Source organism: Balaenoptera ricei, chromosome 19, assembly GCF_028023285.1.
Source record: "Balaenoptera ricei isolate mBalRic1 chromosome 19, mBalRic1.hap2, whole genome shotgun sequence".
Classification (NCBI taxonomy): Eukaryota; Metazoa; Chordata; class Mammalia; order Artiodactyla; family Balaenopteridae; genus Balaenoptera; species Balaenoptera ricei.
Genome location: NC_082657.1, coordinates 62,407,192 through 62,430,328, shown reverse-complemented (window position 1 = coordinate 62,430,328; position 23,137 = coordinate 62,407,192). Strand labels below are relative to the sequence as shown.

The 23,137-nt window shown below is 62.9% G+C and overlaps 1 protein-coding gene across 2 annotated transcripts in view; it reads left to right on the top strand.

Moving 5' to 3' along the window:
* SLC7A5 (solute carrier family 7 member 5) overlaps positions 1 to 21,826 on the top strand; it is a 32,838-nt gene extending 11,012 nt beyond the window's left edge. The window contains exons 2-10 of one of the 2 annotated variants that reach the window (XM_059904558.1): positions 3,296 to 3,421; positions 13,079 to 13,184; positions 13,635 to 13,679; positions 14,070 to 14,193; positions 14,661 to 14,764; positions 15,174 to 15,270; positions 15,828 to 15,977; positions 17,463 to 17,640; positions 18,774 to 21,826. In XM_059904558.1, the coding sequence (XP_059760541.1) occupies positions 3,296 to 3,421; positions 13,079 to 13,184; positions 13,635 to 13,679; positions 14,070 to 14,193; positions 14,661 to 14,764; positions 15,174 to 15,270; positions 15,828 to 15,977; positions 17,463 to 17,640; positions 18,774 to 18,829 (986 nt within the window). In that variant the 3' untranslated portion in view covers positions 18,830 to 21,826. The remainder of the gene's footprint in view (positions 1 to 3,295; positions 3,422 to 13,078; positions 13,185 to 13,634; positions 13,680 to 14,069; positions 14,194 to 14,660; positions 14,765 to 15,173; positions 15,271 to 15,827; positions 15,978 to 17,462; positions 17,641 to 18,773) is intronic. The other variant, XM_059904559.1, reaches the window with a different exon arrangement.
* The last annotated feature ends 1,311 nt before the right edge of the window (positions 21,827 to 23,137 follow it).

Genomic DNA, 23,137 nt, shown 5'->3' with positions numbered 1-23,137 from the left:
CGGGCTTCCCGCTTGGCCTGTGGGACCAGCCGCCAGGCCCCGCCTGCGCCCGCCTTCTGCCCGCAGCCCGCTGCCGCTCCTCTCCGGAGGCCGCCGGGCTCTATCTCCCCGGCCCCAGCTGTTGCGGGGTGCTTATCTGGGGGTTGCTGGCACGGGGAACCCCGACGGGGCCGGCTGCCAGCGGGGTGACCTCCCGCCAGTGTGCTGGCCTCACCCAGCAGCCCGCCTGCGGGTGCCCTGGGGTAGACTGCCCTCCCCCTGCCACGCAGCAGGCCCTTGTGTGACACCCGGAGCGTCTCGTGTCCCTGTCACCCCCCTCCATCCTGCGGGTGTGGAAGCTGAGGCTCTGAAGAGTCAGGCACCTTGTCCGGGTGATGGGGCCTAAAACCAGTGTAGCCGAGAGGCGAATCCAGCCTCCCAGCACTGCTTTCCTTAAGGCTAAGAGACACGGGTCCTAGTGAATCCCCTTATTTACTTCAGATTCTACTTCATTTCAGAGTTTTTTAGAAAGGACACTAGGGAGGTTAATAAAGCGTTTGTTTACTCATCAGGTGAAGTCAGTGGACATTAAAGTTTCAACATATGTTTCAGTTCTTCCTTCTATAAAAGAAGTGAATATTACAAAGTCCGCTTTGTTCTGGGATCCAGCCCGTTCCCCTCCCTACTGCAGACGGCCAGCCCGGCCTCGCCCGTCCACTCTCTGACACGGAGCTGAGCTCGTGGAGCAATACCCTCTGTCCACAGGGGCTCGGACGCCTGCCGGGGGGGCTCCGCTCCGCACAGGCAGGGTGGCACCCTGTGTTCCTGAAGGGGAGGCCCTTGGGGCGGTAGAGGAGGGGCCCTGGGCCTCGGTCCGTCCCGCCCCCAGTGACCACCGCCGTGGGACGGCCCTGGGGCTGGGGCTCTGGGCCAGCCACACCCCCTTACTGGATCCTCCGAGCCCTTATCTGTGAGGTGGGGAGAGGTGCCCCTGCTCCCCTGGGAGTGCAGACCCCAAATGGGGTGAGTCAAACCAGGTGAGTCGTGCAGCGGTGGCAGTGAAGGCAGCTGGGCGGGGCTGGCGGCGGGAAGAGCCACCTCCCCGTGTGTGGCTTGGCCACGGCTCTCCCCACTTCCTGCCCGGTATGAATGGAGGGGTGTGATGCAATCTGTCAGCCTCTTGGCGCATCCGGAAAGGAAGGCCTCAGGGCTGTCACATTCCCCATAATGTGCGACTGTCCCAGAAAAGCCCCCTCCCCGCCTTACTGTGCACAGGCTCCCTGGGGCCGGTGGTGGGAAAAAACCTGGGTTGCCCTCCAAGGCCCCCTCACCCTGGGTCCCAGCCACGTGGCAGGTCGCAGCAGCCTGGATGCCCCCGCCCCCGCCCTGGCGGTGGGAGATCAGACGGGCCTCGGAGATCTGGGTCTGCCCCTAGCACCGTGTACAGGGGTCCTCTCTGAGCCTCTGTTTCCTCTTCTGTGCTGGGAATGGCAGTGCTGATGCACTTAATACGGGACAGCTGTCTCCGCGTTGGTCCCGAGGGCCTGGACTGAGAGTGTGTCCACCCCAGGGCCACACGGTGAAGGTTACTGGTGCTGTTTGTCCCTTGCACACGTCGGCCCCCTCACCTGAGCCCGGGCTCAGCTTCTGCTGCTGGAGATGGCTTCAGTGCTGTGACATGGATACTTTGTCCCCACGTTCTCACGGCCTCGTGTAAGCCCCACCACCCTGAGGCAGCTCATTTTACCACGAGCCTCTGACAGGCGCGGACTCGGCCAGGGTCCCCACGAGTAAGGGCCACTCCAGGTCCAGGTCCATTTGTGACAGCTCTTTGCCTTCATGTCTGGTCTGGGAACATCTGAGGGTTTCAGTTTAGGAGTAGCAGCCAAAAGCAACGGGTTTTGAAACAGTTTTCAACCTGAACTTTCTGAGGGCATAGCAAACAGTCTTGGTCAGCTGCTGCATCAGCCAGGCTTAGAGCAACAAAGAGAAAGTGACAGGGGAGGGTGGTATTTGGGTATCAGTTAATTTCCGGAAGAGATAAGCGTGGGCGGGGTGCAGTGTGGGCCAGCTGTCCTATCCACAGCTCAGGGGGCCATTTCCTGTTTTTCTTACACCTGAACTGTCAGGTCTCATGTAGTTAATTAGCCTGGATTTATTTCTTTGCAGCCTTTCTCTCACATTGTAAAAGTACATGTAATTGATTCAGCTGGGAAGAAGCCACGTGGCATCTGCCAGCCCGGGGTTGGTTCTGTCTGGAGCAGAAGCGGGGTGCAGACTTTCTCACCCACCGCAGCCCTTGGGAAAAGCCAGTGTGTGCGGGGCATGGTGGACAGACGCCCTTCCCTTGGGTGCAGGCTGTGCTGGTTAATGTTTGACCGCCAGCCTGCCGAGAATAAAAGGCCCCACTTGTGCCCCGGCCATCTCCCTGGGTAGCTGGCGTCAGCAGTGGCGTGGGCACCGGAGCGCTGGCCTCACGGCGTGCGTGTTTCCACGTGGGACTCGGCGGAGAGGTAGGACTCAGAGTAGGAAGGCACGGGTGTGGAGTGTTGGTTAGTTGCCTTTTGTTTTAATCTAATTTTGTTTTGTGGTGAGTTTGCAGAGTGGCTGCTCGCGAGGTCCCTGAACACTAAGCGCTGCCTCTACCTCTGCTCAGGACGTGGAGGGGTCTCCCTGGGGTCCCAGGCGGGGCCTGCGTATGTCGGCGCATTTGGGGAGCCTGGCTTAGCTGCCCCCCCGTGTCCCCCCCCCCCTTAGTGGTGACTGGTGTGGAGTTTGGGTCTTTAGTATCTGCTGTGACACCAGCCGCAGAGCTGGTGCTTGTTTGCTCTTCTCACCACTGGGAACCTGGGCTGTGCATCTCCTTCAGCCCCTGTGGACCGCCCCCCCCCCCCCCCCGCCGAGCTTGTCAGGCTGACGCTGCGCCCCCTGTGTCCCTGTGGGATCCTACGAGGACCCTCTGAAGAGAGGGTTCCCACCTTGAGAAGTTAGGGTGCCTGTGGGAGAGCCTGACACTTGTGCTAAAGTGTCAGGTGGGAGCAGCAAGGTGACTGAGCACCCCCCCCACCGAGATGGCAGCTTGTGCGTTCAACCTGCTCTGAGCGCAGCGCCCTCCTCGAGGGCTCCTGCGGGAGGGACTCAGGTGGCGGTGGGGTGTTGAAATTCATTCATTAGGACAAAAAGGCCTTTTTGGCAGCCTGGGGGGCACCTGGGCTCACAGCTCTCTCTCAGCATGTGACTTCGGGGCTGGGGTTCTCCCCGCCGGCCCCTCTGCCCGCGTTTCCGCGGGACTCACTCGCTGCCCCTGTCTCCACAGTACTGCTCACGACCGTCAACTGTTACAGCGTGAAGGCCGCCACCCGCGTCCAGGACGCCTTCGCCGCGGCCAAACTCCTGGCGCTGGCCTTGATCATCCTACTCGGCTTCATCCAGATCGGGAAGGGTGAGTGCAGCCCCTGGGGTTTCCCGGCTGTCCCGGGAGGCCCTGCTGAGCCTGGGGGGTGTGCGGGGAGGGGGAGGGGTCCCCATCTCTGAGCGCCTGGCCCCAGATCCACCGCCTTAGCTAACGGGTGTCGCTGGAGTCGGCGCGTCACGCGGTCCCAGGAGAAGCACTGACGCTGAGTTAGGCGGGCTGAACATCACCCGGCAGGTCGTCCGTCCCAGAGCAGCGGGAGAAATGGGTCCGCCACGCAGAGGCCGCTGTCCTGCCCGCACGGGGTGGGCATGGTGGTGACCGGGGTGGGCGGTGGTTCGTGGGGAGAGCTTGGCGATGTGCCTGCTGCATTAGGAGCACAGCCGAGAGGTGCTGTTGCCAGTGCCGCCGGATCTTCCACACGGGAACGTGCCCCCAGCCCCCAGCAGGGTCCCCATGCCCTGTGGATGGCTGGCCGCCATGCCGACCCCTCCCATGATGGGCGCTGACGCAGCGGCGTTTGGTGGCAGTGTGTCTTCCTGCTGGGCCGCATTCTCGTGAGTGTGCCGCCAAGTTTATGCTGTGGGCGGGTGGAGTCTCCCCGTTTCTGGCTACTGAGAGGGATGCTGTCGGGAACATTCTCGGGGTGTTTTTTGGTGAACGGAGGTACTGGCTTCTCCAGGACGGCTGGATGGCAGGCCACGGTAGCCCTCTGCGTGGCTGCCACAGATCTGTGGTCTCGTAGGGGCTGAGGTCACCGTAAGGACACAGAGTAACACCACCTCCACCCCCGTAGCCCCGTGTGTCGGGGAGCGGGGAGACCAGCCTCTGTGTCGCCTGGCTTCCTGGGATCTCAGGTTCCAGCATCTTCCTAAAGACAAGACTTTGTCTGGAGGACGCTGGCCGGGCTGGGTTCTGGGTACCAGGAGTGCTGACGGGAGCACTAAGGGAGCTGAGGGACCCCCTGCCGTGGAGAGCTTATAGGTGGAAACCAGCGGGTAGGAGGAAAAATCCATCCTGCGCCCACCAGACAGTCTAGCTGGGAAGCACGTCAATGTCGTTTGAAGAGGACTTGCTGGTGAAGGTTTTGCTTGGCTGGTGTGATTAGATACAGGCTGATGAAGAATGTAGGGGGACCGGAGTTTTGTAAAAACAAATTTCAGCAGGGATAGCAAAGAGCCTTTGTTCAGCTTGAATACATAATGTGTTTATAATTCTATTGCCATCGAAAACGTCCTCCCCCAAAGCCATTCCTTTCTGAACCTGGGAGGCACTGCAGCAGTGTCTGCAAAATTCCTGTCCGCTGGTTTCCCTCTCAGATGGATGCCCTCCCTTGTAGAGGACACTTTGTGAAAACAACCCTTTCCCCACGAGAGTCGCCTGACTTCCCCCTTGGGCGGCTGCCCCAAGGATCGCATGCTGAATGTTGGCAGAAGGGCCGGGACCCCTCTGGCAGGGGCTCAGCGTGATGGTGCCCAGATTGGCCACGAGCCACGATGCATCTGGGGGACATGACCCGCATCTCACAGACCGGCCCACGCGCCGTCTCTGTCCTTTACCAGTGCCTGGCCCCGCCTGGCCTGTCTGGCGCCCAGAGGGGCCTGGGGGCTGCAGAAGGGGCTGGGGCGTGGGGCCCGGCAGGTCCAGGTTCCAGGCCTCTGTGGCCTCGTCCTCGTCGCCAGTGAGACTCGTGCGCAGGCCTGCCCAGCTTCCTGTCCTCCTTCACCAGAGCTTTCTGAGGCCCCGGGTGTGGCTCTGTGCTGAGACCCAGTTGAGGACTCGGCCCTGCCGTCTAGGGCTCGCGCTGTGTCTGGTGTGCGGACATCAGACACGTGCGCAGGAGACTCGCAGGTGGGCAGGCAGGGCTCGTCCCTGAGCAGGAGGGCCCTTCTGAGGGCCAGAGGGCCGGCTGGATGAAGGCTCAGAGTTGGTGTGACCGGGGCTGGCTCTGCAGGGCCCGGGAGGGGCTCAGGTGGCCCCGAGGCCGGGGGAGTCATGCATGCGGGGCCTGGCACCACGCGAGGCCTCTGGATTTCCCCCCAGCCTTCTCAGGAGGGGGGCACTGAAATCAGGCCGGCCTTTCAGATCCCAGTGGCCACGAAGTGTGGGTGGGGGAGGCTTGGCCACGGGCGGCCACAGAGAAGCAGGCCCAGCGCGTGGTGTGGAGGGGAGCCCCAAGGACCAGGGCTGATTGACAACGGTGGGCAGAGGGCACTTCGTGCCCGCTTTTGTCCTTTTACTTCTGTCTGTCGGCCCTTTACCTACAACACCCAGCAGGCCCACGGCCCAAGGTCAGGCCGTTCCAAGACCGGAGGGTGGGAGTGGGGAAGGCTCGTCCCTTGAGCCCCGGCCCCTCCTGGAGGACACACAATGGGACCGTTGTGGTCTTGCTCGGCTGTGTCCTCCGGTGGGCGGGCCCCCGGCGTCTTCTGGAGCGTTTGGAGCAGCTGGCGTCACCCTGCAGATAAAGGGTGCCCCCTGGGGGAGCTCACGGGAGGGGGAACCTGCAGGCCCGGCCCCGGGCCCTGGCCTCCGTGGCAGCTCCTGAGAGATTACCTGGCGCTGAGACATGGGCCCCTGTGTCCAGGAGACCTGGGCGTGGAGGTTCCTGGACCCTGTGCTGATCATCTGTGTCCGGGCACTGCCATGGAGTGACCTAGGGCAGGGGTGGCAGGGGTCCACCTGGGCCGAAGGGGGTCCTGGCAGTGGGGAGGCCCCGGTGGAGCTGTGAAGGCCAGCGTGCCCCCAGGGCCGGGACTCGGCTGGGAGTCACTTGACAGTGAGTGTTTAGTTCTTAGGTTAGTGGGTCCCCAGGGCACAGAGCAGTGGTGGCCCGACCCTGCCTGGCTTGTGGCAGAGTCGGGGTCCAATCAAGACCCCACCAGGCCTGTGACGATGGGCACTGTGTGTGGGGACGAGAGCTCCCTCGAGGGACGGCCCACCCTGCGTCCCGCCCCAGGGTGGTGTCCGGAGCTGGTGGAGGAGGCCCTGGGCAGCCCAGCCAGGTGGCCAGAGCGCTGGGGGGCAGGGAGGAGACCCTGGTCCTGGGAGGGTCTGGGTCTCAGCAGGGCCCTTCGCCTGCTGGAGCCTGGGTGTCCTCATGTGTGACGTGGCCGCAGCGGCCGCAGCAGCCGCAGGCCTTGGTGGCCGCCTGAAACTGCCTTCAGGGTGTGGGCAGGCAGCTCGGGCGGCCTGTGAACAGGGCTGCTGTCCTCACAGGGAGGGGAGACATTTGGGGGGCTCCCGGGCTCGGCCTCCCCTAGTGCAGGACTTAGGGTACCTGTGATGGAGGCCGTCTCAGAGGGGCTCAGGGTCATGCCAGGACCGCAGGATGCTGTAATGGGGCCACGTGGCTGGGGTTCAGTTCTCCCCATGGTCACCTGTGCCCCAGGAGACAGGGGCCGGGGCCAAGGCCAAGGGGGAGGGCAGGCCGGTCCGCTCCTCACCGAATGCCCGGAGCAGCAGGTCACGCGGCAGACACGGGCACCCCTCGGCCACCGGGGGAGGACTTTGACGCGGGTGGCTCTTTCCTCTGGGTGCTCTTTGTTCTTAATTGAGACCTTTCCGTCGGCCTGCGTGGCTCTGTGCAGATTCCGAGTCCAGAGTCATCACAGATCGGAAGTCACATGCTTTGCTTGTGCCACCCTCGGGGATGAAATCAAAGGCCTGGAAGTTGGCTCTCTCCCCCTGGCGACCTTGCTCACCCGTGCCCTGGGTGGTCAGCTGCTCGGGCGGGGCCGCAGCAGGACGGGGGCGGCAGCTGCACAGCCCTGTGCTGGACACACTTAGTGCCCGGGGGTCTCTGCCGCCTGTGCAGCGCAGAGAGGGTCCTTTGAGGCCTGAAGCTGATCTTGAGGTCCCGGGGCCGCTCCTCCAGTTTAAAAGACGGGCGACACCGGAGACAGATGCTGGCCACGGTGAATGGGCACCATCACCACCCGCCCCGAGGCAGAGCGGAGAATAGGCACCAGACACCGTGTGCTCAGCCCGGGGTGGGGAGACGGGAGAGAGGGACCCGCGGCAAGCCAGCTGTGGGATGCAGCCTCCCAAGGGTGCCCGGTCTCTGGGTGGAGCAGGAGACCCGCTAAGGGCAGGGGTCATACAGAGCTGATCTCAGATGGGGCTTAGTCCCACGGCCAAGCCACCTGCTCGCTTGGCCCGTGATGGTGAGGCGGGATCCAAGGCCACGGCTGTTGCATGTCCTGATCATGACTTCATCACTGTGAAGGCACAGTGGAGACAGGGAGTGTCCTGGGGCAGCCGCAGCGCAGGACACAGGCCAGGGGCTTAGAACAACAGCAGCTACCCCCTCACAGTCTTGGGGCTGGCAGTCCAGAATCAGGGCCGAGCTCCCTCTGAAACCTGGAGGGAGCAGCCTCCCTGCCTCTTCCAGCTCCAGTGGTTCCCGGGCTCGTGGCTGCATCACTCTGCCTCTGTCCTCATGTGGCCCCCGTGTCTCTGTGTCTTATAAGGACGCCCTTGGGGAATTAGGGCCCACCCTAGTCCACGGTCTCAGCCTTGAGATCCTTGCCTTGATTACATCTGCAAAGATCCTTTTCCAGAGCAGGTCACCTTCTGAGGTTCCAGGGGGACATGAACATTGGGGGGACCCTGTTCAGTGTGCTCCATCACATACACGACCATTATGTGGAACCCCAGAGGGTTAAGGAGGGACCGGGTGGAAGGTTCCTGCACAGTGGACAACCCCCCACCCTGGTTTGGGAAATGACTTTCTCACAGTCGTCGTCACCATCCTGGGAGGAGTGCCCGTGGGCAGTGGCAGGAGGGAAAGCACTGGGCAGGGCGTGGCCTGGTCACCCTGAGGCTCTGGGATTTTTCCAGCTTGCCCCCAGCTGCCATCTCCAGACTGGGCATTGACAGACTGCGGGTTCCCATGCCCGGGCCCAGGCCAAGCCCTGGTGAGTGTGACATAAGCCCAGCGGGATCTTGGGGGGGACGCAGACACCATGAGGAGCCCTTGTCCTCTGATTCAGAGAGGCTGGCACATCCCCCGGGACTCCTGGTCCTGTCCCCACGTGCACAGCTCCTCTGAGAGTGGGGTGCCCTGCGCCCCCGGGTCGAGGGTTGCCATGGCTCTGTCTGCATGACGCAGGGGTCTGGGCTGCTTTCCCTGAAATCGGCTCCCTGGGGCCTTGTGAACACTCCCACCCCGGTCACCCTGGTTCCCGAGGCTGCCAGAGGGCCCAGGATGTGGCTCTGCTCTAGCTTTCACCTTCCCGTGGCCCTCTGAGACGGGCAGACCCTATGAAGCGGCCTCGGGGCCTGCCTGCACCGCGGGTGAGCCCAGGGGCGGGACCCACCCCAGGTGGCACCACCTTCTGGGTGAGCAGCAAGTTAGAGGCGGCTTTGGGGCCTGCCGAGAAGCCCCAGAGACGGGGTGGCCCAGGGGACTCTGTTAAACTGTGGGTCCTGGGGTTCCCACACCCCCGGCCCCTGCGGGAGGGCCTGCACTCCCCCATCTGTCCATCGTGATGACTTTCCTGCCTGCCTGCCTTCTGTGGGCCTGGGGGCCCCATGAGGACAGAGCCGGAGTGGGGAGCTCGGCGGTCATGGGCGGGGGCGGGGTGTTAATGAGGTCATCCATCCCATGTCTGGCCGGCACCTGGAGCTCTGTGCTTTTAACAAAGATGGCGTCCCGGTTTGGGGTCCGTGGGGGGGACGGCCAAGCACACGAGCCAGGCACCTGCCAGCACCGTCTATAGCGGGATCCCGCCGGCGCCGTCGGTTGTGGTGGCCGCCTCGTGTGTTGCCGGGTGTTCACATCACCCAGACTCCACCCACTGGGTGACGCCCCCAGCCGTGACAATCCCAAGTGTCTCCCATCACCGCATGTCCCCTGGTTGCTGGGGCCGGTGGGTGGCCGAGACCACCACGCGGGGTCTGGGATCTGGCCTGATCTGCCCTCCCAGGGGGGTTTCCTTGTGTGTCCCCTGCAGTGGCCGCCAGGCACTGAGCGGCTGCGGACACACATCATTCCATGAGGGTGTGGCTGCCTCCCTTGCTTCTTGCTGCTCTGGAGACTGCCAGGCGGGTGCCGCGCACGCCCCCCCAGCTCTCCAGACCTCTGCGGGCCCACCTGCTGGGAGGGCTCCAGCCCCAACAGGATGCCCGGGTGGCGCGGGCAGGCGGAGCCGCTGTCCCCAGGCGGGCTCCCCTGAGCCGTGCCTGTCCTGGGGGTCCCGGGGCCAAGTGCCGCGCAGAGCCAGCAGGCCCGGCGCCCGTGGAGAGGAGGGCAGAGCTCGGCCAGCGTTTGGTCGGGTGCCCGGCCAGGCTGCGGGTCTGGTCCAGGTGGCCCTCCAGCTCAGACGGAGGCTGGACAGACCCAGGAGTTCTGCCGAGGGGGCCCACGTGTGCACCCAATGCGGGCGGCTGGCTGTGGGCAGGAGGGAGGGGACAGGGAGGGGCTGCACAGAGGGACTCGCAGCGGCGGATCAGGGCCCAGAGCAGCCAAGTTCCTGGCGGAGCCCCCCTCAGCCTCCCCCCACCGTGCCAGGAGGGGAGCAGGGGCTGTGCTGGCCTCTGTGCACCTGGGTGCCCACTCTCCTCCAGGGGATTCGGGCGCTTTGTAGACAGGGAATGAGGCCCCGGATAGCCAAGAGAGCTCCCAGCAGGGTGGCCCGGCCACACCTGTCCTACCGAGGCCCCCAGTGGAGCCCATGAGAGTCTTCAGTCTGCATTGGGGCCAGAGCAGCTAGTATTTTCTTGGGGTTTCAGAGGCTGCAAAGTCACTCTGTAAATCCAGGAAGTAACCGTTCTGCAGCAGGAATTCCATCCACTGTCTCAGGGCGATGACGCCTTTACATCAGGACTCCGAGCTGTTAGCCCAGAGCCCCTTGATGAAAACATAGAGGCTTCCCAGGCCTCAGGGCTGAAAACGGTGGTTCTGTAACCCCAGCCTGTATTTCAAGCCTTGAATTTTATTCTCAGCAAGAGCATAGGCCGTACTCCTGCATAGCCGTGTCTCTAGCCCACACGTGCACGTGCGTGTATCCATGGTGCATGCACATGCACCCACGTGTGTACAGTGTCACTAATTCAGGATCGTGCTTGAGGTGGGAGCCAGGTTTTTTTTAATAAATTTATTTATTTATCTTTGGCTGCGTTGGGTTTTCATTGCTGTGTGCGGGCTTTCTTTTAGCTGTGGCGAGCGGGGGCTACTCTTCATTGCGGTGCGCGGGCTTCTCATTGCGGTGGCTCCTCTTGTTGCGGAGCACGGGCTCTAGGCGCGCGGGCTTCAGTAGTTGTGGCTCCCGGCCTCTAGAGCTCAGGCTCAGTAGTTGCGGCGCACGGGCTTAGTTGCTCCGCGGCATGTGGGATCTTCCCGGACCAGGGCTCGAACCCGTGTCCCCTGCATTGGCAGGCGGATTCTTAACCACTGAACCACCAGGGAAGTCCTGGGAGCCAGTTTTAATGGCTGCACCAAGATCTATCTTCCAGCGTATGCGAAAAGCAGTTCCCCTTGAAGCATAAGCAGGAGATCGAAGTATGTCCTGATGGGGAAATGGTGCAGATTGAGGAGAAAATCACAAGTGCATTACTTGTAAGGAGCCCTTGCTGTGAAAGGCCTTTAGTGTTACAGAAGTAGTTTTAAGACCCTGACTGGCAGCAGCAACACCCTGTAGGGGTGCGGGGTCTTCTGGAGACCTGGGGTAGCGGGGGCAGTCTGGGGGGCTCCCCCAGACCCTCGGGAGCAGCCGCAGCGTCCGCGAGCGGCGGGGCGCTCAGGATGCCCGACCCGGGCCCGTGGGCAGGTGGCCTGAGCCTCAGCTTCCCCGACTTGTGGGACAGATGCCCCTCCCCCTCCTCACAGACGTAAAGGAAGGCACATTCCAGAACATTCCATGGGGAGCAGCCAGGCTCTGGGTGCTGTGCTGAGGTGCCCTGTCCTGAGCCGGCTCTCTGCACTGCCCCCGCCCACCAGCCTGCTGACCACCCTGTGACCAGGCGGTCTCAGGACCCGGGCCTCCAACACAGATCCACGTGTGGGTGGCAGGCTGGGTGCGGTGCCAGCCTCCCTGGAGCCTTTTCTCATCACGAGACCGTGGCCTCATCTGGGGAGCGGAAGGGACCTCCTGCGTCCCAAGTCCTTCTCCCAGCTCAGGCCTGAGCACAGCTGCAGGGCCGAGTGCAGGCACCCAGAGCGCCGGGACCCAGAAAGGAGCCTGGGGTCCCTCCCCTCCCCCCGCGGTGTTTGCCAGAGGAAATCGGTGCTGCCTTGAAGTGCAGGCTTTGACTGGGTAGAACGACGGGGTTGTATGGGAGCCTCCCTGCCGTGGGTCCGCTTTTCGCCCTCCTCATACCATCACCCTGTTGTGTTCCTGGGGTGACCAAGGCCATCGCCCTTGTGGAAGGCGTGGCGTCCTCCATCCCCCCATCCCCCAAGGGACCTGCAGATCCTCCAGCCATGGGCGGCAGTGACCCATGTAGCAGCCCCGGGGTCACATCTCAGCCTGGTCCCTCGGGTCCTGGACCACGTGCTTCTCAGCAGGACGGGGCACAGACCCTCACATCCGGAGCCATGGGGCCCGTGTCACGGCCGCACCCAGAGCTGGGGAGCCAGGAACTAAAACCCTGTGGAGTCTGGCCGACCCCCTGCCCGTGCCTGTCGACACCTGGCTGTCAGGCTGGTCCTTCCTTATGGAGCGAGTCTTTCTGGGCCTGGGTGTTATGGGGCCATTTCACAGATGGTGTAACAGCCTCAGAAAGGGCCAGACACTGTCCTAGTAGCCAGGGACCCTTCTAAGGCCCCCATGTTTCATGCCTACCATACTGGGTTGAGTGGTGGCCCCCAAAACATGTCCAATGGAATCGGTGGATGTGGCCTTATTTAGGAAAAGGGTCTCTATAGGTGTAATTAAGGAAAGAATGGAGCTGAGATCATCCTGGGTTGGGGGGCCCTAAGTCCAATGACAGGTGTCCTTTTGGGACACACAAGAGGAGCCGCAGCAGAGGTGCCAGTGAAGGCAGGGGCAGAGGTTGGAGCGATATGGCCACAAGCCCAGGACGCTTGCGGCCATTCAGGGTGGAAACGGTCAGCAGAGAAGCTGACCCCCTTGTGTCCAAGAGCCCAGTACGTCCATCTGGGTTAGGGAACAGAGCTGAGCCCACCGTCCCTCACCAGCTGCAGCCCCTCGGGTGCAGCCGTGTCCTGGGGCGGGTCCAGGTCGTCTTCGGGAGCTCGTGTGCCCAGACGAGAAGTCTGGCTTACACTTCGCAGCTCTGGGCTCCCAGCGCTAAGGGGGAGAGTGGAGACGCAACCCAGGTGCCCTGACTGGACCGCATCTCGGGGGCTGCAGGGAGCGTCCTCTGAGGCGCCCAGTGCGCTGCAGCCCAGGCAAGGCAGACCCGCCCCGGTGCCCGCCCGTCCCAGGCATCTTGTCCCTCAGGCACAGGTGGGCGCTGGGTGTCCACCCGGCCGGGGGTCTGCAGAGCTGCCCTCCCCCTCTTGAGTGGGCGGGGCCAGGGGCCACAGACCTAGCAGAACCGAGTTCACCCTACCTGCCTGCCGCGGCCCCTGGGAGTCTGGTGGCTCACAGGTGCATTTAATCTGTTGCATTTTTGTCTATTACTGTATTTTGATCCAGGAACATTTCGGAACTTGCGGCTTGGCCTCCGTGCCGCGATCCCTAACCCAGAATCCCTATCTGTCTGTTTGGCCCCTGCCAGGTAACGTGTCCAATCTGGACCCCAAGTCCTCGTTTGAAGGCACCAAAGTGGACGTGGGGAACATTGTGCTGGCGCTGTACAGCGGCCTCTTTGCCTACGGGGGATGGTAGGTTCTAGAACATCTGGGCCCTGGGGCACACGTGCTGGGCCCCAAAGTGTCCAGAAATCCATACCTCTCGGCCATCCACGGGTGATTCTACGGGGCAGGGGCAGGAAACCCCGTGCTTCCCGAGGAAGCACAGAGGGGCCCTCATAGCAGTGCTGTTCTCGGCTCGTGTCCTGCCCCCGAGAACGGGGCCCCGAGATAAACCTCTGCTGACACCTCAGGACCGGTGCTGCTTCCCAGGGGGGACGGCGCTGGGGAGGGGCAGGACCATCGCCATCTCAGGAGGCGCCCCCATGGCCCCAGCTGCTCACCAGGAGGGACCTGGGGGTGTGGGCGTCCCCTCTCCACTGGCCCAGGGCAACCAGGACGGACTCCCCATGGAACCTGCATTCTTTCTTTCCGATGACTGCGGGAGGAACGTATAATAAAAGTTTGCTCTCTCAATTCTAGGAATTACTTGAATTTTGTCACAGAGGAGATGATTAATCCCTACAGGTATGTATGTGAACAGAGACGCGTGTTTTTATCATTTTCACATGAGAGAAGGAAGAAGCCTGGTTCTGTCCAAGAGCCCATCCTTGGGCTCAGCCCAGCCCCTGACAAAAGCAGTGCACGGCCTTCCAGGAGGGCCCCTGGGGTCAGGATCATGGGGGCCGTGTGATCTGGAAGAAGATTCGTCCTCAGAATGGGCAGGAAACCCATTTCACAGATGGGGGCGTGCAGGCCAGCAGGGTTGAGTCGCTGGCCCAGGTTTGCACAGCTGCCCTGCCCCAAGCGCCACCTTCCAGCCACTTGCTGGTCACGTGCCGCTTCCCCCACAGCGAGGGACGGGCCCGGCCCCGTCCTGGGCTTCATTTTGGTGATGTGCCCGCCCGGTCCTTGCAGAAACCTGCCCCTGGCCATCATCATCTCCCTCCCCATCGTCACCCTGGTGTACGTGCTGACGAACCTGGCCTACTTCACCACGCTGTCCCCTGAGCAGATGCTCACGTCGGAGGCCGTGGCTGTGGTAAGACGCCACCTGCCGCTCAGAGCCGGCCGCGGCCCTCCAAGCCCACGATGAGGAGCGGGCCGGGCCCCTCGTCTGCACACGGCGCTCCTACTCAGAGGGGTTGAGCTCGTGCTTTACCGAGCCTGCCAGCGGGTGCAGGGTGCTGGCTGTATGTGGGGACCACGGGGGGCTTTAGCAGCGCTGGTGCCCAGGCCACCCTGGACAGTTTTAAGTTCGCACGTCTGTGGTGGTCCCAGTGACGGTCGCTCTTAGAGCCGAGGGGCTGAGTCCATTACGGACCTCCAGCCCCACCTCAGAGGCCTGCCCCGCCTTCCGAATAAATACTGAGCCCTCGGGGAGGGGACTGTGTGGGGGCCAGCCCGGGGGTGGGGGGCGGTGAGGAGCATGCGGAGGGGCCACGCGGACGGCCAGGTGGGGCAGTCGGGGCGTCACGGGGCAGGGCTCACGCTCAGCCGTCCGTCTAGGACTTTGGGAACTACCACCTGGGCGTCATGTCCTGGATCATCCCCGTCTTCGTGGGCCTGTCCTGCTTTGGCTCCGTCAACGGGTCCCTCTTCACGTCTTCCAGGTGAGCCCGGCCAGGGCCGCCCTCGGTCCCTCAGGCGCTGGCGGCAGAGCGGTGGGGCGGGCAGGGCTGCCGCGTGGGGAGCCGCTACACGTGGCTTTCTCACGTGCGCTCGGAGAGTTCTATTTTTTGTTACTTTGAGTAATAACATAGCTGTCAAAACATTCAAGTGACACAGAAATAACCCACGTTCCTGCCCAGAGGTGACACAACTGCTGTGTCCGTCCAGGCTCTCTCGTGGGTTCATGTCAACCCTGCGGGGGGCTGGAGGTGACAGGGCCCCTTGCCAGCTGGGTCCGTGAGGGACACCGAGGCCCACGGCAGGGAGCCCAGCCCTCAGCAGAGGCCCCCTCCGCGCCCCACCTGCCTGGGTCCCTCGGCCGAGGCCGACCGCCTTCCCCTCTGTCCGCAGGCTGTTCTTCGTGGGGGCCAGGGAGGGCCACCTGCCCTCCATCCTCTCCATGATCCACCCGCGGCTGCTGACGCCCGTGCCCTCGCTCGTGTTCACGGTGAGTCCCCGCCCTCCGTGGGGCGGGGGTCACTGGCAGGGCGAGGTGGAGGGTGGGCGTGTCCCTCGGGGATCCATGTCCCTCGGGGATTGTCGGGGGCTCTGCAGAGGGAGTCCGGGGAGCGGCCACACCGTCCCGGCTCTGCCTAGTGTCACCAGGCTGCGGACCGGAGGCCGGCGGGGAGATGCAGACGGGCTATATCGCAAAGTGTTTCTCCACATCCTGCTCTTCGCCACACGCTCCCCTGAACTCTAAAGGGCGCTGGATAATTTTTTGTTTCTCGTTCCAAAATTAATACGTGGTGGTTATAAAAAAAAAAGAGAGAGAAACAAGCAAAAACAACCTGGAGGCATGTGAAGCCAAACCTCCCCCCCCAGGGTAGCGTGTGGCCTCTGACCCCTCCTTGAAATCCGTCAGCGCTTTCCTTTGCCGTGAGGGTCTGCGTGTCCCACAGACCACGTGTTCCTTTAAGACGGGAGTGGGCGCGTGCGGGCAACCTGCCCGCCGGATGTGTCCCGGCACCGGCAGTGGCTCACGGCCCGTCCCTGTGCTTGCAGTGCCTCATGACCCTGCTGTACGCCTTCTCCAAAGACATATTCTCCGTCATCAACTTCTTCAGCTTCTTCAACTGGCTCTGTGTGGCCCTGGCCATCATTGGGATGATCTGGCTCCGCTACCAGAAGCCAGATCTGGAGCGGCCCATCAAGGTGAGGGTCCGCGCGGTCCCCACGCGTGCCCGGGCAGCCAGCGTCCCTGGGTGGGCCTCCGTCCCCTCTGCACACCGGGGCTCAGGGCACCCTTCTCCAAGGGCCCTGGGGAGAACCAAGCAGATCAGTGCGTGAACAGCTTCTGATCTAGACGGGGGCCTTGAGTTCTGTTGATGACTGTTTGATTCTAGGTGCTGGGGTTCATCAAAGGACACGATAGACACCCCCCCCCCCAGCCCCTAATCCTCCTAGAGCTTATCTTCTAGCGAAAGGAGAGGAGCAGAAGTAAGAAGCTTGCAGCACGGGGCGGCCGGGGTGGCCAGGAGCAGACTGCACGTGGGCGGAGGGGAGGGGCCCCACCTTGTCTGGGGAGGGGCGTGTGTCCTGACTTTCCCCTGAGTGATTGGAGGCTTTTCGGGACCAGGCTGCCCACCGTGCCCCCGGCCTGAGGTCGGCTCTCTGTGTCCTCATAAACAGTACTGGGCGCAGCTGCCCGAGGGCGACCTCGTTTCTCCAAAAAGGGGGTCACAGCCCTGCTGGGGAGGCCTGGGGAGCACGTCAGCTGTGCCCCCGGCAGTCGTGTCGGAGTGAGAGGGCAGAGCCCGTGGCGTGGCGGCTGGCGACCGGCAGCTCCTGCCCCTCCTCCAGTCCTGGTGGCGTGTGGCCAGCAGCTGGCACCTGTCCACGGGCCCCTTGCCCACCTCGCCCACCGAGCAGTCCTGCAGTGCCAGCCAGGACGGACCCTCGCTCAGCCCGGGGTCTCTTGCCAAGGTGTAGGCAGAGGGCGGGTCCCGGGTGTGGGCAGACCGCCTGGCAGGAGGCACGGTGGATGCAGACGGGACCGGTGTCCCTGGGGCCTTGGCTGCGCTGTGGGTGCCTCTGTGGCGCCTCTTCCGGGCCCTGTGTGGGCGGGGCTGTCTGCCAGGCAGCCCCGCGGCCTGCGCTCCAGTCCATCCGCAAGGGCTCTGAGGGGGTGGGCGCCCCTTGCCTATTAGCGGGTGGCCGCGGCCTTCCCAGAGGCGTTGCCCCAACCCCGGGAGACCGTGGTGAGGGGCGGGGCCAGGGTCCCGCCCTGTGATGTGGGAAGCCTGGTTGGTCCAGCTCACCCGCCAGCACCAGCTGGGCTTTGGGTAATTACCGCCCAGCGCCGGCTGCTGAGGTGGGTGAACGGAGAACAAGGTGGGGTCCCGGTTCTCAAGAGGCCAGCACGACTCAGGGGAACCTCGGGGCCTAGTAAACCCTAGAGACGCTGCACGGCAAGTGTGGCAGCCCGGGGGGGTCGGGCCCTTTTGGATCCGGGAGGATCAGCTGGGCGCAGGTCTGTCCGGGGGGGGTCCATGGGAGGGGCTGGGTGGACCCAAGGGCGAGGCCGGCTCTGGCGGGGGCACAGGGAGGACGCCGTGCTCCCAGGGGTGGCCAGGACACGACAGGTGTAGGACAGGAGGAGACGTCCAGCGCCCGGTGTCAGCTGCGTCCCCTCCCCAGGTTCACCTGGCCCTCCCGGTGCTGTTCATCCTGGCCTGCCTGTTCCTGATCGCCGTCTCCTTTTGGAAGACCCCCGTGGAGTGCGGCATCGGCTTCACCATCATCCTCAGTGGCCTGCCTGTCTACTTCCTCGGGGTCTGGTGGAGAAACAAGCCCAAGTGGCTGCTCCAGGGCATCTGTGAGTACCTCGCCCCGGCCAGACCTCCTCCACCCGCCCTGGGGTCTGCCCCGCCCACCTGGGGTCTGCCCCGCCCACCTGGGGTCTGCCCCACCCACCTGGGGTCTGCCCCGCCCACCTGGCCGTGCTGCCCTGACCTTACCGCACTGGCCCGGAGCGACGCGGCAGGCGGGGGTCGGGGTCGGGACGTGTGAGGCCCTGGCCGAGCAGACCGAGCTGGGTGTGTCTGGTGGTGACCTAGCCTGCATATTTCAGGGTAAGGCGCTCAGCTGCACACCAGCTAATCTCAGAACAAGGGATTCCAGAAAACCAGGCTGCTCTTGCCAAGTAACGAAATCCCCGTCTGCCGCCAGCTTAAACCCAGCCGGCTGAGGAGAGAAAACAGGATCTGCGCTGTGGCCACAGGGCTCATTTACAAGCCTGGTTCAGCACCCTGTGCTGAGACCGCTGTTAGTGTGACAGGCTCCTGCATGGGCTTCAAAATCCCCAGGGTAGCCGTCCCAGAATTCTGATGGGCACCTGCCCGGGGCCCAGGACGCTGTCCGTCATTTTGCTGGAACTTTGCCTCCAGCCCGGACTGTAGTCCCCGTTAAAGAGCTGTCAGAACACACCAAGGGCCTAGAGCAGGGCCCCTCCATTCTGAAATCGCCCCCTAGTGATGCCCGCGAAGGCTCTGTGGGTGATGGGCTCACCTGGGCGCCAGCACACCCGCCTGCTCCAGCCCCTCTGAGGACCGCGGTGGGCATGCTGGCTGCCGGTCCTGGAAGTCTGCCAGGCGGTGGCCCAGGTGTGGTGTCACAGCCCTCCAGCAGCGGGGCCACCATCTAGTTAACGTCTCTCCATGGTCCTGGGGTCTGAACCGGGATGAGGGGTGGAGCCAGCACCCGCCTGTTGCTGTGATCCTTGGCGTCACCTCCCTGAGTAACGTAACTCTCAGGAGGCCTGCAGGTGCGGTGTGCGCACGGGCACACACACAAATTGGGAGGTTCCACATAAATTTCTGGCTTTCTGGCTTCTCTTACAACCTTGGGACGCATCACGACGGGGCGGGGTGAGCCCACGTCCCTCGCTGCCCTGACCCCCCAGGCACGGGACCACAGGACCCCCGAGTAACTCCGCTCTTCTCCTGGCAGTTTCCACGACGGTCCTTTGCCAGAAGCTCATGCATGTGGTTCCCCAGGAGACGTAAGCGACAAGATCTGAGAAGCTGCCGGAAAGGAAACGCAGAGATTGTTTTAAACCACCCACCCCTTAGAAAGCGACTCCGGTCCCATCATCCAGGCAGCTCAGCTGGGGGCCCCCACTGTCCCTCCCCCGGGGTGGCGGCCGGGCCACTGTGAACCCTGGTACGAATTCAGTCCCAGAAGACGGATGTCTGTGGATACCTCTCAAGCATGGAGGCGGGAACGTTGGACCGAGGAGGCTGCGGGCTTCCTGCCGAATCGGGCCTTCTCCCTTCTCACCTTTGTGTATTTGTACTTTTTTTTAACTTTATTTTATTTTTTTTGGCCGCACTGTGCGCCATGTCGGATCTTAGTTCCCCGAGCAGGGATCGAACCTGTGCCCCCTCCATTGGGAGCACCGAGTCTTAACCACTGGACCGCCAGGGAAGTCCCTTTATTATTTTTGTTTTAACTTAATCTTGGGTCGCGTCGACGCCACCAAGATGATTATTTTTTAAAGAAACGTGAGGGGGTCTTTTCTCCCCTAATGCCACCCGTAGCACGATGTGCCTCAGAGGGACCAGATCCTGTCGCCAGAGTCTGGCACGTCTCCGAGAATGGAGGGGTTCTGAGAACCCCCTGGCAGAGTTCCGGGCTCGGCCTCGCCCTCTGGACGGTGGCCTGGACACACGCGCTTCGGCTTTGCCGTTTCTCTGTTATTGTAGATGTAGTGACTTTTGTGAAACTAACCCACGTGCTCACGTCTCGTTGCCTTAAAGACCTGCGCTAGCTCCCTTCCCAACCCCCAAAAAGAAAGAACATGTCAATGAAAGGCTTGTAGAAGGAAGGGCCTTGGGCTGATCAACAGTGGTGCCCTGGTGCCTGCCACGGGCAGGGGGATCCGAGCGGAAGTCGGGGGCAGCTGGGAGACCCCGGACCTCCCACCAGGACGTGCAGATCGGGGCCAGTTTTGGGGCTAGACCCTGTCACTCAGGACAGCTTTGGGCTCCTGACTGTACATCCCTCCCTGGACGCCAGCCTGAGCAAAGGCCAGAGGATTCCGGCAGCTCCTATGGTGGGCAAGTGGGCAGCGCTGTTTCAGGTCTGTTCTGCATCGGTTTTGGAGCCAAGCTCTAGCCCTTTCAAAGCTTCACAGTTGAAATCTGGAAGCAGACGCCGTGACCCCTCATGGGCTTCTCCTCTGTGTTCCCCGCAAGGCAGCTCTCCCGGGCCTCGAGGGCTGGACAGCAGCCCTGCCAGCTCTCTGGGGCTGGCTCTCCGCTCCTGGCCGAGGCACTGCTGTCCCCTCCCTTGTCACCTGTCCCAGGCTCGGGGAGCTGGAGTCCAGCCCTCAGCACTCTGACTGCACCTGCTCCGGAGGCCACCTGACTCTCAGGCGGTCTGGCTCCCGCTGAGACCAGCATGGCACGCCCACCCTCCCCTCCGGAGAGGCTGTGCTCGCAGGCTTTTGTTTTTGTGGTTCCCATAGCATTTTCCCCAGGGGAGGCAGCCGAGGCCCAGAAGCTCCTCTGGCCTGGCCACCGGCTGGCTTTGCTGTGCTGTCACCGTCCACAGAGTCAGCTTGGGGAGCGGCGTCATCCAAGGTCAGATCGGCTCCCTCCAGGCCCTTCTGAGGCGCTGGCGGCTCTGCCTTGGCTTCTGCCCCCTGACCTTCCCACCAGGGGGAGGGTGAGCCTAGCTCTCGGGCACTGAGCCTCACTGCTCAGCCGTAGCCGTTCCCCAGGGGCCACGTGAGCGCCGAGTGGCCAGTCCATCCGCTGCCACCCACCTGGGCTCCGGGGCCCCGCATGGTCCGACGGGCCCAGAGAGACCTGACAAGCAGCTTGTTGCGGGGGGCCAGGCTGGGCATTGAGGCTAAAACAGAGGTGGCCACGTGTCCACCCCTCCCTCTTCGTGCTGGTCAGGAGACCCCTGGCCACCTGTAGCTCCTGACATGTGAGGACCGACGTCCACAGAAGTCTCCTCACCAACTCAATTGTCCCGGGGCTGTAATCCACGCCTCTAGGGGCCCAGCTCAACGTCTGAAGGCAGAATGTCACCCAGGAAGTCAGAGGCCTGATTTTAGACTTTCTGTCTTGGGGCCTCAGTTTTCTCACCTGTAAATGGGGGCCACAGCTGCTGTACCACCTGCCTGGTGGGATTGTGCCCCTTCAGGAGGAGACCGTGGCCGTCGTAGCCACCGCAGCCCCTCGCACAGGTGGCGGGCAGGATGGTGCCTGGGGTGCACTGCCCACTGCCTTTCCGCGGTGGTCCAGCAACTTCTGAGCAGATTTTGACCTCTTCCCTCCAGGGTGTCGGGACGACACTTAGGACGCATCGTGGTCAGACCACTGGCTCTAGATGTGACCTGGCAGAGTGCAGGGAGCCAGGTGTCCCTGTCCAGACTGCAGTGGCCTTCCCACCATGTGCATCTTGGGGAAGTGGGCTGGTGCCACCCCTGCAGGAGTGACGGGGTCCCTTTATGCACTGCAAGGGCAGAGGTAGCTCTGAAGCGTGGCTCTCCTCAGCATGTGGGAAGGCAGGCTGGGGGGCCCAGGCTGTGATTCTTGGGGCTGTGGGGTCCCGTGCAGCCCAGGACCCCGCCCCTGCCCGCCCCTTGGAAGGCAGGCGTGTCTGTGTTCTGGGGCAGAGACTCCGCTCCATCTGACCACACTACTGACAAGTGTCCTGAGCGTTCACCTTTGTGGGTTATTTTTTTTTTTTTTTAAGCCAAATTTTGGCGTAACGTGTGCAGCTGTTGTGCTTTGTTCCATCCTCATGTCTCGCTAGTGTAAGGGGTGCTGTCGGCACAGTGTTTATTTATTGTGGGAGCGGCGTACAGCCCTGCTCTGCGGGTCCCCGCCACGCCAGCCGCCCGCCACGATGTCACGCAGTGACGTGTGTGTGACTTCACGCCTCTCTCTCCTGCTAACCGCTAACCTGTTACACGCTTGGCTGGTTCGACATGGGGAGTTCTGTGTTTTGTGAGCGGTTTTTGTTTTTAAAGAAGAATTATAAGCACTGCTGATGGTTTTCTGTCTTGTATTCAGTGCCAGATTCTGGGTGTAGGGAGGTTCCTGGAGGTGCCTCCCCGGGGTTGGGGTGGGGGGAGGGGTTGATCATACACCTCCTTGCCCAGTTCGTTCGTTCATTCATTCATTCATTCATTCATTCGCCAGCAGCCTCCTCGAGGCCACAGGTGGGTGATCAGGGCCAGGGAGGAGGCAAGGGGGTGAGCGGGAATTTGGATCCACCTCTCAGGAAGGACGTTGAAGTTGGGACCGAGGAGAACAGGCCTGGCCTTGGGGCGACAGCCAGGCCGGGACCAGCGCCGGGTGGGGAGGAGGCACAGGCCGTCTTGGGGTCGGAGGGAAGGGACCAGCGTCCACAACAGCCCTGAGGGTTTGTCATCACAGCCTCAGGGTGGAGCAGGGCCCAGAGCCCTGCCAGCCCTCACTCGATGCCGGCAAACTCCATTCCTCGCGGGGCCTTGCGTGGCGGGACGTGGGTGTGCCGGGATGGGACGGGCGTCGCGGGGCGGCTGCCGCCTGAACCTCAGCGAGGGCAGGAGGCTCATCCACGGCAGCTGCCGAGCGAGCCCAGGCTGCCGGGACCAGGGGCCTTGAGTGCCACTGGGGAGGTTTCCACTCCAACCCGCGGGCTTGGGGCAAGGGAGTACCAGCCACGGGCCAGGTCCTGGTGCTGCCCCCAGCGGGTTGGGTGCCCAGGGTCCCTGAGCACCATGTAGCTTCGCTTCTGCTGGAGAAAACCTGTTACTCCAGGGAGACCAGCTGAACAAAGTCCCAGGGGCAGCTCCATGAGATGCACAGACCGTGATGCATCGACTAGTGCGTTGAAAGTCCTACTTCCGTCTCCATGGGAGCAGGTGGGACACGTGAAAGGCCACTGGCATCCCGATCGTTCCTTGGCCCTCAACGAGTATGCCTTTCACGGTCACTGATGGAAAAGGGTCTGGACACGAAAGGACAGGTCTCAAACCAACCGGAACAAACTGCCCCACACGTGTGGTCTGAGCGGAGCTGGCTGGTCAAGGTCCTCGGGGGCAGGAGCGGGGGCAGGAGGGGGCAAGAGAGAGAAATGTCTCCGGGTGGGGGGACCAGGGCACATTCGCCCAACAACCTACATCACTCAACCCTGTGCACGGAGAGAGCAGTTTGTTTGGAGAAGGTGGGATGCTGGCTGCTGGGGGAGCCCTCTTCTCGTACGTAGTCCCCGAATTCTTGGGAAATTGCCTGGGGAAGTGGCTGGTGGGGTCAGGCTGTCGGCAGCGAGGCAGAGACCTCGGACATCGCTGAGCCAGCCCTGCCTGTGGG